At 46.1% G+C, this 16,437-nt stretch overlaps 1 protein-coding gene across 1 annotated transcript in view; it reads right to left on the reverse strand.

Moving 5' to 3' along the window:
* LOC134346107 (neural proliferation differentiation and control protein 1-like) overlaps positions 1-7,595 on the reverse strand; it is a 31,396-nt gene extending 23,801 nt beyond the window's left edge. The window contains exons 1-2 of the mRNA XM_063047406.1: positions 7,477-7,595; positions 3,407-3,496 (exon numbers count right to left, since the gene is read on the reverse strand). Coding sequence (XP_062903476.1) covers positions 3,407-3,496; positions 7,477-7,543 — 157 coding nt within the window. The 5' untranslated portion in view covers positions 7,544-7,595. The remainder of the gene's footprint in view (positions 1-3,406; positions 3,497-7,476) is intronic.
* Between the last annotated feature and the right edge of the window lie 8,842 nt (positions 7,596-16,437).

Here is a 16,437-nt window from a genome sequence, read left to right on the forward strand (position 1 = left end):
TCCTATTGCCACAGTGAGTCTACAGTGGACACGATCTCACTGGCTCTCCGCTCAGCTTGGGATCTCCTGGATAACAGCAATACCTACCTCAGGCTGCTCTTTATTGATTACAGCTCAGATTTCGTACCCTCATACTGAACAACAAACTACAAAACCTGGGCCTCCGTACCTTCCTCTGCAACTTGATCCTTGACTTCCTCATTGGAAAACCACACTCAGTGCGGATCAAACATAACATCTCCTCAGTGACAAACAACACTCCCCTGAGGAGCAGTGAGAGCACCTACTCCTTGGGGGCAGGCGGGGGGAATGTCCCCCCCATTTCTCACCCCACCAAAGAGTAGGCACTCTGTCTGGCTGCAGCTGATGTGAGGAAGAGCCTAGCTGTAGTCAGCCCATGTAAAGCTGCAGAGCTTGACAACGTACCTGGTGGGGTGTGAGGGACAGTGCAGCCTAGTTAACAGAGGTTCTAACAGACATCGTCAACATCTGTCTGGATCAGTCCACTGTCCCCGCAGGCTTCAAGGCAGCACCATCACCCCAGTGCCCAAGAAGGCAACAGTAACCTGCTTCAATGACTGCTGCTCAGTGGCACTAACTAAAAACATAATGAAGTGCTTTGATTGGCTGACATTAAATCCCAACTTCCTGCTTCATTGGGCCCTTTCCAGATCACTTACCACTCAAATTGGTGATGTCATAGCCTGTGCCTTCCACTCCAGCTTACCCCACCTGCAAAATGGTGCCTCATCTGCCAGGATGGTGCTCCCCCCTCAGAAGCTGGTGGGTAAACTGTCCTCGTTGGGTCGCAACACCTCTGTCTGTAAATCCTGGCATCTTGACAGAAAGGTCGCAGTTAGTCTGCATTGGCAGAAGCTTCTCTAGCTCCATCATGATGAGCACTGGTGCTCCCCCAGGGCTGCGTGCTCAGCCCACTGCCGTTCACACTGCTGATGTATGACTGCAGTGCTGATGCATGACTGCACTGCTGATGTATGACTCCGTTGCTGATATGTGACTGCACTGCTGATGCGTGACTGCGCTGCTGATGTATGACTGCACTGCTGATGTATGACTGCGCTGTTGATGCATGACTGCGCTGTTGATGTATGACTGCGCTGCTGATGTGTGACTGCGCTGCTGATGTATGACTGCACTGCTGATGTATGACTGCGCTGCTGATGTATGACTGCACTGCTGATGTACGACTGCACTGCTGATGTATGACTGCGCTGTTGATGCATGACTGCACTGCTGATGCATGACTGCACTGCTGATGTATGACTGCGCTGCTGATACATGCACAACAGCAGTCAGTCTCATCAACAATGATGACAAGACGGCATACAGAGAGGAGGTAGAGCAGCCAGTAGAATGGTGCGAGCACACCAACTTGGGTTTCAACATGGACAAAACCAAAGAGATGATTGTGGATGTAGGAAGGTGCAGGCTGACCACTCCCCACTGCACGTGAACTCTCCTCCATGGAGAGTTAGGAGCACCACGTTTCCCAGTGAGCACATACAGTAACTGATGATATTACCTGGACCCTCAACACCATCTCTTTGGTCAAGAAAGCACAGCAGCATCTCCACCTGCTGAGAAAGTTGAGGCGAGTGCATCCTCCCCCTTCTCCATTCTAACCAATTTTTATGGGAGCACCATTGACAGTGTCCTGATCAGCTGTACGGCTGCCTGGTACATGAATTGTAAGGCGTCTGACTGCAAGTCCCTACGAAGGATTGTGAGGACTGCTGAGAGGATCTCTTCCACCCATTAGAGACTTCTATCAGGAGCGCTGAGTACCTATGGCCCTGAGGGTTGTCAATGATCCCTCCTAACCGTCCAACAGTTCCTTCAAAGTTCAAAGAAAATTTATTATCAAAGTACATATATAACCCTGAGATTCATTTTCTTGTGGGCATACTCAATAAATACATAATAAAATAATAACAGTAAGAGGATCAATTGACCACATCAACAGGGTCTTCAACCAGTGTGCAAAAGACAGTAAACTGTGCAAATACAAAAATGAATAAATAATAATAACAATAATAAATAAATAAGCAATGAATGTCAAGAACACAAGACGATGAGTCCCTAAGTCCATAAGTTGCAGAAACATCTCATTAAAGGGGCAAGTGAAGTTGAGTGCAGTTATCCCATTTGGTTCAAGAGCCTGATGGTTTGAGTGGTAATAACTGTTTCTGAACCTGGTGATGTGATACCTGAGGCTCCTGTACTTTCTTCCTGATGGCAGCAGTGAGAAGAGAGCATGTCCTGTGTGGTGGGATCTCTGCTGGACGCTGCTTTCTTACGACAATGTTTCCTGTAGCTGTGCTGAATGCTGGAGAGGGCTTTATCTGTGATGGACTGGGCTCTATGCATTCCTTTATGTAGGAATTTCTGTTAAAGAGCATTGGTGTTTCTCTACTAGGCTGTGATGCAGCCAGTCAAAATACTCTCCACTGTAGAAGTTTGTCAAAGTTTTAGATGTCATGCTGAATTTTTTTCAGACTCCTAAGGAAGTAGAGGTGCTCCTGTGCTTCTTTTGTAACTGCACTTACATGCTAGGCACAGTTTAGGTCCTCTGAAATAATATCGTCAAGGAATTTAAAGTTGCTGACCCTCTATATCTCTGATTCTCTGATGAGGACTGGCTCATGGTCCTCTGGTCTCCTCCCCTGGAATTCAATAATCAGCTCCTTGGTCTTGCTGACGCTGTTGTTACGAGACCACTCAGCCTGATTTTCAATCTCCCTCCTATATGCTGATTTATCACCACCTTTGATTCAGCCTATGGCAGTGGTGTCGTCAGCAAACCTGAATATGGCATTGGAGCTGTGCTTAGCTACAAAGTCTTAAGTGTAAAGCAAGTAGAGCAGGGGTCTAAGCACAAGATGGTGCCGGTGAACCCCTATCATCAGGCAGGAGGTACCGTTATATTAGGACAAGAACTGTTCAGATGGGAAACAACTTTATCCCCAGGCTGTGAGACGACGAACTCCCTGCCACCACCCAGGCCTCATCGCATATGAAGCACTAGTAGTTTACTTTTTAACTCTGTATAAGCACCATATTACTTGTTAACTTCTTTGTGGTAATATTACTTTGGGCTGGCTGGTGGTGTAGTGACAGCAGCACTGGACTTCGAGGCGGATAGTCCTGAGTTCGAATCCGGCCGAGTCCCAGCCTGGGCAGCAGCACTATCTGCGTGGAAGAAAGGCCTGGGGATCTACTTCCTTATCTTGCTACGAAAACCCTGTGGGCAACTACAGCCGTGAGCTGAGGACTCAACAACAGCAATATTACTTTTATGTGTTGTGTGTACTGTGTAGTGCACCTTGGTCCGGAGGAGGGTTGTTTTATTTGGTGATATTCATGCATATGGTTGAAAGGCAATAACCTGAACTTGAACTCTGGGGCGAAGTCTTCTCCCACTGGGCCAACAGGGATTGGAGTAGGTCATCGACATCAGCAGTTGCTTTCACAACATCTGGAACCAGAGTAACAGTGCAATTTCTTTAGTATTTCGCCATCATTTAAATGCTATATACACTAAAGTTTGGGGGAGACCAACCTAGTCAGACTTGCCAACAGAACCACTGAACATGGAGAGGATCGAAGACTGTTCTCGGTGCTGCCACCTACAGGTGAAGGGAAGCAATTTATAGTGATACCACAAGAATGAAGTGAGCAGGGGAGTAGTTGGGAACTCACAGTGAGATGTGATGGGAAGGAATTCACAGTGACACCACAGGTCTGAGGTGCTGGGGATGGGGGATTCACTGTGATATCAGACTTCATTACTAGAGGAGGGAATTCACTGTGACACCACCAGTCTAAATAACACACACAAAGTGCTGGTAGAACTCAGCAGGTCTGGCAGCATCCGTGGAGGGGGATAAACAGTCGATGTTTCGGGCCGAGATGCTTCATCAGGACTTGGGACTGTTTATTCCCATCCATAGACAGTGCCTGACTTGCTGAGTTCCTCTTCTGTGAGTATGTGTTGCTCAAGTTTTCCAGCATCTGCAGGATTGCTTAGGTTTATGACCAACAAGTCTAAAACTGTGACGGGTATTCACTCACAGACCAATGGAATCTGTCGGACCCACCAGGGGGAGAGCAGAAGGGAAGAATCTAGCCGACCATCTGAAGAACAGCACCTCCGACACTGTAGAACTCCCTCGGCCATAGGGAGTGAGTGAGGGATCTGCAGTAAGGAGTTTGTACTTGAGTATCTGGAGTGGGGTTTGAACCAGGCTCCTTCAGACAAAGAGGTCAGAGTGCATCTGAACAAACACAGGAAGCACATCACTTGTCTGAGGCAGTGGGCGTCACAGTGAATTCTGGCCCCTTCCACGTTCAACTTGTGGTGTCACAGTGAATTTATTCCCCTTACAGCGAGTTCCCAACTGAACACTCACAAAATGCAGCAGGTGATCAGCAGGTCAGGCAGGATCTACGGAGGGGTATGAACAGTCGACATTTCGGGCTGAGACATTTCAATCAGGACCAATTGCTCCCCTATCAAGCTTCGACTTCAAAGTTCAAGGTAAATTTATTATCAAAGTACATATATGTCACCATAGACAACCCTGAGATTCATTGTCTTGTGGGCATACTCAATAAACCCATAGAATTTGGTCTGACTTCTGGTTTAAGACGGCTCAGTGACTGCTTGTTGGTGGCAAACAAAACAAAGAAAACAAATAAATTTTCCATGAATTACATTCTTTCTGCTAAACGCTCACTGTGAACGATAGACTGTAACTTCCCTGTCAGTTGAGCTTTTGAACCACTGGGACCTGGCACTTTTGGTATCAGGACTGAAGTCTTGAAGGTGCAGGAGGGCTGCGGTGTGGTGCATACGGGCTGAATCGAGGCGTTGGACCCAGGATGGCTGCGGTGTGGTTTATACGGGCTGAAGCGAGGCGTTGGGGTCAGGGCCGGACAGAAGGCAATCAGCTAATGTTTGCCCATTCCTGGAGTGAACTTGGATGCAATTTGATTTGGCAGGGCCGAGGTGAGACGAGCGGAAGTGATGCAGAGTCGAGGCAGCAGGGCCCGGACCTGGGTCTGAGAGTGAGGAAAGACCCGAGGTTTCACCGATTTAAGTGCTGAACCGAATTGGGAAAGTTAGGTACGGACCAACTCAAAGAGGTGAAGCGCTGGCCTGAGAGCATATTGAAGCGGCAGGGTTCGGGTCCGAGAGCGAGGTCTGGATGATTTAACCGCCGGGCCAGTTTGAAAAGGACAGGGAGTCAGACCCAAAGGAGAGGCATTGGCTGGTTCAGATTGCTGCTCCGCAAGGTTTACCCATCTCCGCACTGAACTTGAACTTGTTACTCCATGAGGTTTACTCACCTCTGCTCTGAACTGCGGCTGTGGCCTGCAACTATCAGTGTCAACTCTCTTTTGTGAACTTCAGTCTGAATGCTATTTGCTTACTTTTATTGTTCACGTTTTTTTTCTCTGCACGTTGGGTGTCCGATGGTCTTCTTTTCTTTTAATGGGCTCCACTGGGTCTCTTTGTTTTGTATCTGCCTGTATGAAGGCACATCTCAAGGTTGTATAAAGTATACATATTTTGATAATAAATGTACTTTAACTTTGACTTGAATAATAGCCATAACAGAATCAATGAAAGACTGTATCAAAGTGGCTGTTTGATGACTGTGCAAAAGACAACAAACTGTGCAAATACAAAAAGAAAAAAAATATAATAATAAGTAAATAATAAGTGATAAATATCGAGAACATGATCTGAAGAGTCCTTGAAAGTGAGTTCACAGGTAGTGGAAACATTTCAATGATGGGGGAAGTGAAATTGAGTTCTGTCTGCCAGAAGAAACGAGATCTCCCAGTGGCCACCCATTTTAATTCCACTTCCCATTCCCATTCTGATATGTCAATCCATGGCCTCCTCTGCTCTTGTGATGAGGCCACACTCGGGTTGGAGGAACAACACTTTAGATTCTATCTGGGCAGCCTCCAACCTGATGGCATGAACATCGATTCCTCAAACTTACAGTAATGCCCCCCACCACCACCTTCAACATTCCCCAACTTTTCCCTCTCTCACCTTATTTCCTTGCCTGCCCGTCACCTCCCTCCAGTGCTCCTCCCCCCTTTTCTTTCTTCCATGGCCATCTGTCCTCTCCTATCAGACTCCCCCTTCTCCAGCCCTGTATCTCTTTCACCCATCAACTTCCCAGCCTTTACTTCATCCCCCCCCCCGCCCCCGGTTTCACCTATCACTTTGTGTTTCTCTCCCCCTTCTTCCCCCCTAACCTTTTAAATCCACTCCTCATCTCTTTCCTTCCAGTCCCCCTGAAGGGTCTCGGCCTGAAACGTCAACTGTACTTTTTTCTATAGATGCTGCCTGACCTGCTGAGTTCCTCCAGCATTTTGGGTGGCTTGCTTTGATTTCCAGCATCTGCAGATTTTCTTTTGAAGTGCCTGATGTTTGAAGGATAATAACTGTTCCTGAACCTGGTGGCGTGAGTCCTGAGGTTCCTGTGCCTTTTTCCTGACAGTGGCAACAAGAAGAAAGGATGCCCTGGGTGGTGGGGGTCCCTGACGATGGAGGCTGCTTTCCAGTGACAGCGTTTCGTGTAGACCTGTGCTGTCACAGTGCATGTCCTCTCCCCACACCTCATAATTCATCATTTTCACAGCTCAAAATACATTATCAATGTATGTATATATTACACAACCATGAGGTTTGTCTCCTTACAGGCAGTCACAAAACAAGAAACCCTAAAGAACCCATTAAAGAAGATCCAATGTACAAAAACAAAACACCCGATGTGCAGAGAGAGGGATAAACAGTGCAAACATGAATGCGTAGGAACATAAGAAGCTGTGAGAATACATCACGGAAATGTCCTTCCCCACCATCAGTGGTGTCAACAGGCTGCACCTCCTCAAGAAAGTAACAGTAATCATCAAAGACCCCCAGCATCCGGGCTATGCCATGACATCGGGTAGGAAGGACAGAAACCTGAAGTCCCACACCATCGGGTTCAAGAACAGCGACTTCCCTTAATGAACCACCCTGCTGAACACTAACCGCTGTCTCGGTACAGCAACCCTCCAAACGCTTTGCTCTGCAGCGGACCTTAGTTCTTCCTGTTCTTACGTGTTCTTCCTCGCAAAAATTACATATAATTTATATTTAATTTACATTTCCTTGTGAACGTTCTGTATCAGAGGTCAGTCATGTGCCTGTGACAATAAACTTAACTTTGAATTCCCCTTGCCAGCCTTACGGCGGTCGTGTCCCAGTGATTTGCGCCCACTAACGTTAGACTTAGTGCTGCTATACAGGACATTGTAAAGTCTGGCTGATCGTGTTCCGTCAGCAAGTGAGAGATAGCGGCTGCAGAAACACCTCCCGTGGTGGTTTCGACTGCGGGAGGTGCCACTATCAATGCCCCGTTTTATAGTCCAGCTGGAAATCATACTCACCGACGCTGTGAAAGGCAGGTGCGGCGTAAACGGTGGAGAGGAGAGAGAGGAGCAGGAGAGGCCTCATAGCCCCGACTCACTCGGCTCTGCACTGGTGCCTTCAACCTGTTACTTTTCCATGCTTTATCTCCCCGAAGCAGCTGATTAAAGTGTGACACAGGAACCTTGTCCAGTGTAAACACAGGTGTTGGGCACAACAGCACTTTCCATCTGTCACTCGCTCGTAAGCAAAGAACAGTTCCCCAAACCCAGCATCAGCGTTTAGAAGGTAAAAAGTAGATCAGGTCAACACAGAACAGGCCCTTTGTCCCATAGTGTTGTGCCCAGCTATGTGATCGATCTAATCCTTCCTTCTCCCATAGCCCTCCGATTTTCTTTCATCCGTGTGTCTATCTTAAAGTCTCTTAAATACCCTTAACATACCTGCCTCTACCACCACTCCCGGGAGTGTGTTCCAGGCACTCACAACTCTCCGTGTAAAAAAACCTACCTCTGGCATCCCTCTTCACCTTCCTCCACTTACTTTAAAAGTATGGCCCCTGTATTAGCCATTGCCACTCTTGGGAAAAAGGCACTAGCTGTCCATTCTATCTGTGCATCTTATTATCTTATCGACATCTATCAAGTCTCGTCTGCTCCTCTGCACTCCAAAGAGATAAGTCTTAGCTCACTCAGCTTTTCCTCATAAGATATGCTCCCCAATCCAGCCGAAATCCTAGTAAATCTCCTCTGCCCCCTCCCTAGAACTTCCACGTCCTTCTTATAATGAGGCGACCAGAACTGAACACCATACTCCAAGTGTGGTCCAACCAGAGTCTGGGTGTGAAGCATGCAAAACGAAGTTTTTCACTGCATGTGACAATAATAAACCAATGTAATACCCTCAAAGCCCCTTCAAACCAGGAAGGGGTAAATCACATCCAGAGGGCTAAGTGAGTGGCAATGTGCCATGGTTAAAAGGGTGGGGGGAGCTTCAGGTTCCGGGGACTGAACATCACCAGTAGCCTGTCCTGTTCAAACCACAATGATGTCACGGCCAAGAAAGCTTGTCAACACTTCTACTTCCTCAGGGGGCCAAAGAAATTTGGCATTGACCATCATTAACTTTTACTGATGGACCTGAGAGAGTATCCTACCCGAATGCATCATGCCTTGGTATGGCACCTGCTCTGCCTGCGACCGCAGGAAGCTGCAAAGAGCGATGGACACAACTCAGCACATCACAGAAACTAGCCTCCCCTCCGTGGACTCTGTCTAAACTTCTCACTGCCTCGGTAGAGCAGCCAGAATCATCAAAGACCCCACCCACCCCAGACGTTCTCTCTTCTTCCATCGGACAGACGATACAAAAGCCTGAAAGCATGTACCACCGGGACAGCTTCTATCCTGCTGTTAAAAGACTATGGATTAGGCCACTAATGTTGTAAGATGGACTCTTGACCTCACAATCTACCTCATCTTGGCTCTGCACCTTGTCCTCTACCTGGCCTGCACTTTCTCTGTAACAGTAACATTTTGTTCTGCATTCTATTATTACTTTTCACTTGTCCTACCTCAGTGTTCTGATCTGTATGGATGGCATGTAAAATAGTGTTTTACAGTACCTCAGGTTCATCTGAAAATAATAAACTGAATATAATGGAAGTGTTAATACTTCAATGAAGTGAATGTCTGTCTTGACCAAATGACATTAAGAATGTAATTTTTTGCATTATATAAATAATGTCCATATCCTTCCACTTATGATTAAAGGTTATTTTTTAACAGTATTGTTTTCCCCACTCACCGTGCCTCTGGTGTCCTGTCAGTGCACACTTCTCCTCACCGTCCTCTCGGTAGCCAGAAAGGCAGGGACCGCAGTCCTGTGACCCAGCGGGACAATGGTTGCGGCGGCGAAGGGCACAGTCCAGAGGACTAGGACAGCTGGGTGCTACATCTGAGACAGAAAGGACAAGAAAACGAGTGGCTGAGATTTATTGTCCTCCAGAGCCTGCCGAACCTTCTGCCCAGGCTGAAGGGAGAAAAGGTTTAGCTGTGTGCATGCTTGATATTGGCAGGGACCTTGGCCACACTGAGCCATCAGTGGAGGGGGCTTTCAACTCAGCTTGTGGTCAGCTGTCATTTCCCCTGTGCCTCTGCTGGCAACCCTGTGAACAGAGAACATAGAACAATACAACACAGGAACAGCCCCTTGGGCCCAAAATGGTGTGCTGAACCAAACCAATTAGTAATCAAATGGCCTTCTAAACTTACCCCATGTCTACACAATGTCCCTATCCTTCCATTTTCCTCACATTCATGTGCCTATTTAAATATCTTTTAGAAGCCCCTAATGTTTCTGCCTCTACCACCACCCCGAGCAGCACATTCTAGACACCCACCACTCTCTGTATAAAAAAACTTGCATCTAACACCTCCTTCAAAATTAGCCCCTCTAACCTTAAATGCATATCCTCTGGTACTAGACATTTCAACCCTGGATGTTGTCTGTCTCCTCTGTCTATAGCTCTCATAATCTTATTAACCTCTATCGATCTCTCCTCCACCTGTCCAACCTCTTGGTATAGTACATGCTGTCTAATCTAGGCAGCATCCTGGTAAACCTCTTCTGGATCTTCTCCAAGACCTCGACATCTTTTCCTGTAATGGGGCGACCAGAATAATATGCAATACTCCAGGTACTGCCTGACAAGATAATTATAAAGCTGCAATATAACTTCCTGACATTTGAACACAATGCCTCAACTAATAAAGGCAAGTATACCACATGACTTTCTAACCACCGTATCAACCTGTGTAGCCATTTTCATAGAGCTATGAACTTCAACCCCAAGATCCCACTGCACATCAACACTGTTAAATTCTCTGCAAAGAGGTCATCCATTGTTCCCCGCTCCTCGTCAAAGGGCCAGCAGTGAAAAAGGTGGGCAGCTTCAAGTTCCATCTCACCATCTCTGAGGATCTGCTCTGGGCCCGCCACATTGATGCAATCATGAAGAAGGCACACCGGCGAACGTATTACATTAGGAATTTGAGAAGTTTTGGTATGTCACCAAAGACTCTAGCAAATTTATACAGAAGTACGGTAGAGAGCATTCCGAGTGATCGCCTCACCACCTAGTTTGGAGGATCGAAATGCAGAGTACTGCAGAAAACTGCAGAAGGTCTATCATAGGCATAAACCTCCCCATCATCAAGACATCTTCAAGGTCTGTACCACTCAGGACCCACACCTTCTTCTCGTTACAATCATTGGGGAGGAAGTTTAGGAGCCTGAAGACCACAGCTTCTTGCCAACTGCCATCATTTTTCTGAAGCAATGAACACTAACTAACTATTCCTTTTTTTTGCACTATTCCTTTATTTTTGTACTTAAAGTAATTTAGTATATTGACAGTGTACTGCTGCTGCAAAACAATCAATGTAATATCACTTAAGCAGTGATAATAAATCTGATTCTGATTCACAGGTGCTCCAGACAACATTTAAGACCTGGGAACAGGATTGACCATTGAGCTCCTCAAGCCTGACCTACCATTGAATAACACAGAAAGTACTGGAGGAACTAACTGGGTCAAGCAGCATCTATGGTTAAGTCAAGAACAGGAACGCAGCAGAGGTCACAGAGACGGAGCAGTGAGGGTGGGTCTCACAGAACTTCCGTCAAGAGAAAGAGAAAAACTATTTCAAAATGGGCACGGCTTGATGAGACCTCACAGTGGACTAGTGAAATGGAGACACGAGGGACTGTAGAAGCTGGAATCTAGAGCAGCTGAAAGAGTGCTGGAGGGAAATTGATGCGATAAGCTTCTGCCTGGGCCTCTGAGATTCCCCCAGTGCTTCTTCTGTTGCTCCAGATTCCAGCATTTGCAGCCTCTTGTGCCTGTCACTCAATAAAATTCTTCAGCTTCTCACAAAACACTCTAACCGACTACGACCGATAAACTGTTGAAAGTGTTCTGACTGGTTATATCATGGTCTGATGTGGGAATTTGAATGTAAAAAGCTGCAGGGTGTGGTGGGCTCTGCCCAATACATCGCGGGAACATCCCTCCCCACCTTTGGTTGTATCTGCAGGAGGTGCTGCCTCAAAAAGGCAACATCATCACCAGCATCCGGGCCAGCTGCCATCGGGCAGGAGCTACAGAAGCCTGAAGTTCCACACCACCAGGTTCAGGAACAGCTACTTCCCTTCAGACATTTGGTTTTTGAACCAGCCAGCTAAACCCTAGCCACTACCTCAGTGTAATAACGCTGAGGCTATTTTGACCACTTTGCACTGCAGTCGACTGTACTCTTTTCCATAGACGCTGGCCTGCTGAGTTCCCACAGCATTTTGTGTGTGTTGCTTGGATTTCCAGCATCTGCAGATTTCCTCTTGTTTGTGCTTATATTTTTTGTTCAAATTGTGTTCATTCGTGCGTAAGACTTGTTGCATCCAGTGGCATGATCTCGGGGGTGGCTCCCGCTCCCCAACCAAACACTAGCACTCTTGTGTGGGTGGATTCTGCGTATGGTGTCCTCTGTGTAACATCAGTACCCGGAAATAACATTCAGTCCACAATGTGTGATTAAACGATTAAGGTTTTATATTTAAGTATGGGGTTAGAAGAGAAACAAAAGAAAAGGAAAACAAATAAAAGGTGCCAATAATCTCATAAGCATGCCCAGTGTACAAACGTTGGAGCTCATGGATTCCCTTTCGCAGATCCTCCTTCGCTAGTCGGCCCCTGGGCTCCGGCCCCGATCCCAGGCCCAGCGGGTCCGGCCACCATCTCCTCAAGCCACGTCTTCTCTCTTCATCCTCCTTGCACCTTCTCCCTCAAGCCCATGCAAACTAACAGCTTTCACACAGACAGAAAGAATAACATCTATCCCAATTGGTTAGCAAATGAATACAAGTCCCGTTATCACTAATTATAACCCAAACAGGCTGCTATAGAGAACCACTGTCTCAGCAGTTAACAGTACAGAGAAGCCATTTTATTCACCCTAGCAGTAACATAAAAGAAGAAACCCTTACACGTGTATAAGTTTGAATAATTTAATTTATATTTTCCTTGGGGATATTGTTAATGTGAGCTACCACAAGTAAGTTTCAAACACAAGAAAGTCTGCAGATGCTGGAAATCTAAACACCTTAAATTCCTCCTGAGCAGCCTCCAACCTAATGGCATGAATATCAATTTCTCCTTTCAGTAAACTAATTTTCCCCCCACCTTCCTCTATTCCCCACTGTGGCCTTTTACCTCTTTTCACCTGCCTATTACTTCCCCCCGGGACCCTTCCTCCTTCCCTTTCTGCTATGGTCCACCCTCCTCTCCTATCAGATTCCTTCTTCTCCAGCCCTTGAACTTTTCCACCCACCTGGCTTCACCTATCACCTTCCAGCTAGCTTCCTTCCCATCCCATCCCACACCTTTTCATTTTGGCACCTTCCCCCTTCCTTCTCAGTCCTGAAGAAGGGTCTTGGCCTGAAAGTCGATTATCTACCCAATTCCATAGATGCTCTCTGACCTGCTGAGTTCCTCCAGCACTCTGTGTGTGTTTCTGCAGTTAAGTTTTTTATTGTACCTGTACATACCTGAATTTGTGCAGATGGCAATAAGCTTGACTTTGAATGTGGGCTGATATAACAGGGCTGTTTAGTCATATAGCATGCAATGGGTAATTGGAAAATTGGTTTATTATTAGAAACATAGAAACATAGAAAATAGGTGCAGGAGTAGGCCATTCGGCCCTTCGAGCCTGCACCGCCATTTATTATGATCATGGCTGATCATCCAACTCAGAACCCCACCTCAGCCTTCCCTCCATACCCCCTGACCCCTGTAGCCACAAGGGCCATATCTAACTTCCTTTTAAACATAGCTAATGAACTGGCCTCAACAGTTTGCTGTGGCAGAGAATTCCACAGATTCACCACTCTCTGTGTGAAGAAGTTTTTCCTAATCTCGGTCCTAAAAGGCTTCCCCTCTATCCTCAAACTGTGACCCCTCGTTCTGGACCTCCCCAACATCGGGAACAATCTTCCCGCATCCAGCCTGTCCAATCCCTTTAGGATCTTATACGTTTCAATCAGATCCCCCCTCAATCTTCTAAATTCCAACGAGTACAAGCCCAGTTCATCCAGTCTTTCTTCATATGAAAGACCTGCCATCCCAGGAATCAATCTGGTGAACCTTCTTTGTACTCCCTCTATGGCAAAGATGTCTTTCCTCAGATTAGGGGACCAAAACTGCACACAATACTCCAGGTGTGGTCTCACCAAGGCCTTGTACAACTGCAGTAGTACCTCCCTGCTCCTGTACTCGAATCCTCTCGCTATAAATGCCAGCATACCGTTCGCCTTTTTCACCGCCTGCTGTACCTGCATGCCCACTTTCAATGACTGGTGTATAAAGACACCCAGGTCTCGTTGCACCTCCCCTTTTCCTAATCGGCCACCATTCAGATAATAATCTGTTTTCCTATTTTTGCCACCAAAGTGGATAACTTCACATTTATCCACATTAAATTGCATCTGCCATGAGTTTGCCCACTCACCCAACCTATCCAAGTCACCCTGCATCCTCTTAGCATCCTCCTCACTGCTAACACTGCCACCCAGCTTCGTGTCATCCGCAAACTTGGAGATGCTGCATTTAATTCCCTCATCCAAGTCATTAATATATATTGTAAACAACTGGGGTCCCAGCACTGAGCCTTGCGGTACCCCACTAGTCACCGCCTGCCATTCTGAAAAGGTCCCGTTTATTCCCACTCTTTGCTTCCTGTCTGCTAACCAATTCTCCACCCACACCAATACCTTACCCCCAATACCGTGTGCTTTAAGTTTGCACACTAATCTCCTGTGTGGGACCTTGTCAAAAGCCTTTTGAAAATCCAAATATACCACATCCACTGGTTCTCCCCTATCCACTCTACTAGTTACATCCTCAAAAAATTCTATGAGATTCGTCAGACATGATTTTCCTTTCACAAATCCATGCTGACTTTGTCCAATCATTTCACCGCTTTCCAAATGTGCTGTTATCACATCCTTGATAACTGACTCCAGCAGTTTCCCCACCACCGACGTTAGGCTAACCGGCCTATAATTCCCCGGTTTCTCTCTCCCTCCTTTTTTAAAAAGTGGGGTTACATTAGCCACCCTCCAATCCTCAGGAACTAGTCCAGAATCTAACGAGTTTTGAAAAATTATCACTAATGCATCCACTATTTCTTGGGCTACTTCCTTAAGCACTCTAGGATGCAGACCATCTGGCCCTGGGGATTTATCTGCCTTCAATCCCTTCAATTTACCTAACACCACTTCCCTACTAACATGTATTTCGCTCAGTTCCTCCATCTCACTGGACCCTCTGTCCCTTACTATTTCTGGAAGATTATTTATGTCCTCCTTAGTGAAGACAGAACCAAAGTAATTATTCAATTGGTCTGCCATATCCTTGCTCCCCATAATCAATTCACCTGTTTCTGTTTGCAGGGGACCTACATTTGTCTTTATCAGTCTTTTCCTTTTTACATATCTATAAAAGCTTTTACAGTCCATTTTTATGTTCTCTGCCAGTTTTCTCTCATAATCTTTTTTCCCCTTCCTAATTAAGCCCTTTGTCCTCCTCTGCTGAACTCTGAATTTCTCCCAGTCCTCAGGAGAGCCACTTTCTCTGGCTAATTTGTATGCTACTTCTTTGGAATTGATACTATCCCTAATTTCTCTTGTCAGCCACGGGTGCACTACCTTCCTTGATTTATTCTTTTGCCAAACTGGGATGAACAATTGTTGTAGTTCATCCATGCAACCCTTAAATGCCTGCCATTGCATATCCACCGTCAATCCTTTAAGTGTCATTTGCCAGTCTATCTTAGCTAATTCACGACTCACCTTCAAAGTTACCCCTCTTTAAGTTCAGAACCTTTGTTTCTGAATTAACTACGTCACTCTCCATGTTAATGAAGAATTCCACCATATTATGGTCACTCTTACCCAAGGGGCCTCTCACGACAAGATCGCTAATTAACCCTTCCTCATTGCTCAAAACCCAGTCCAGAATAGCCTGCTCTCTAGTCGGTTCCTCGACATGTTGGTTCAAAAAACCATCCCGCATACATTCCAAGAAATCCTCTTCCTCAGCACCTTTACCAATTTGGTTCACCCAGTCTACATGTAGATTGAAGTCACCCATTATAACTGCTGTTCCTTTATTGCACACATTTCTAATTTCCTGTTTAATACCATCTCCGACCTCACTACTACTGTTAGGTGGCCTGTACACAACTCCCACCAGCGTCTTCTGCCCCTTAGTGTTACGCAGCTCTACCCATATCGATTCCACATCTTCCCGGCTTATGTCCTTCCTTTCTATTGCGTTAATCTCTTTTTTAACCAGCAACGCCACCCCACCTCCCCTTCCTTCATGTCTATCCCTCCTGAATATTGAATATCCCTGAACGTTGAGCTCCCATCCCTGGTCACCCTGGAGCCATGTCTCTGTGATCCCAACTATATCATAATCATTAATAACAATCTGCACTTTCAATTCATCCACCTTATTACGAATGCTCCTTGCATTGACACATAAAGCCTTCAGGCGCTCTTTTACAACTCTCTTAGCCCTTTTTAATGCTTGCCCTGGATTTGTCGGCCTGCCACTTTTACTTTTACTTTGTCACATGTATTGAGGTAGAGTGAAAACGGCACGCCACTCACACAGATCATTCCAAAGAGAAGTACTTGGAGAGAGTATCAAAGGAAAATTAATAACAGAATGTAAAATACAGTGTTATAGTTACAGAGCAAGTAGGCAAAATAAAAGGTGCAAGGTCCATGATGAGGTAAATTGTGAAATCAAGACTTTATTGCGTGTTAGGTCCATTCGATAGCAAACAAGAGAAAATCTAAGCCCTATGTCAGGATGCTGTTCATCGACTATAGCTCAGCATTTAACACCATCATTC

Source organism: Mobula hypostoma, chromosome 5, assembly GCF_963921235.1.
Source record: "Mobula hypostoma chromosome 5, sMobHyp1.1, whole genome shotgun sequence".
In the NCBI taxonomy this organism is placed as follows: domain Eukaryota; kingdom Metazoa; phylum Chordata; class Chondrichthyes; order Myliobatiformes; family Myliobatidae; genus Mobula; species Mobula hypostoma.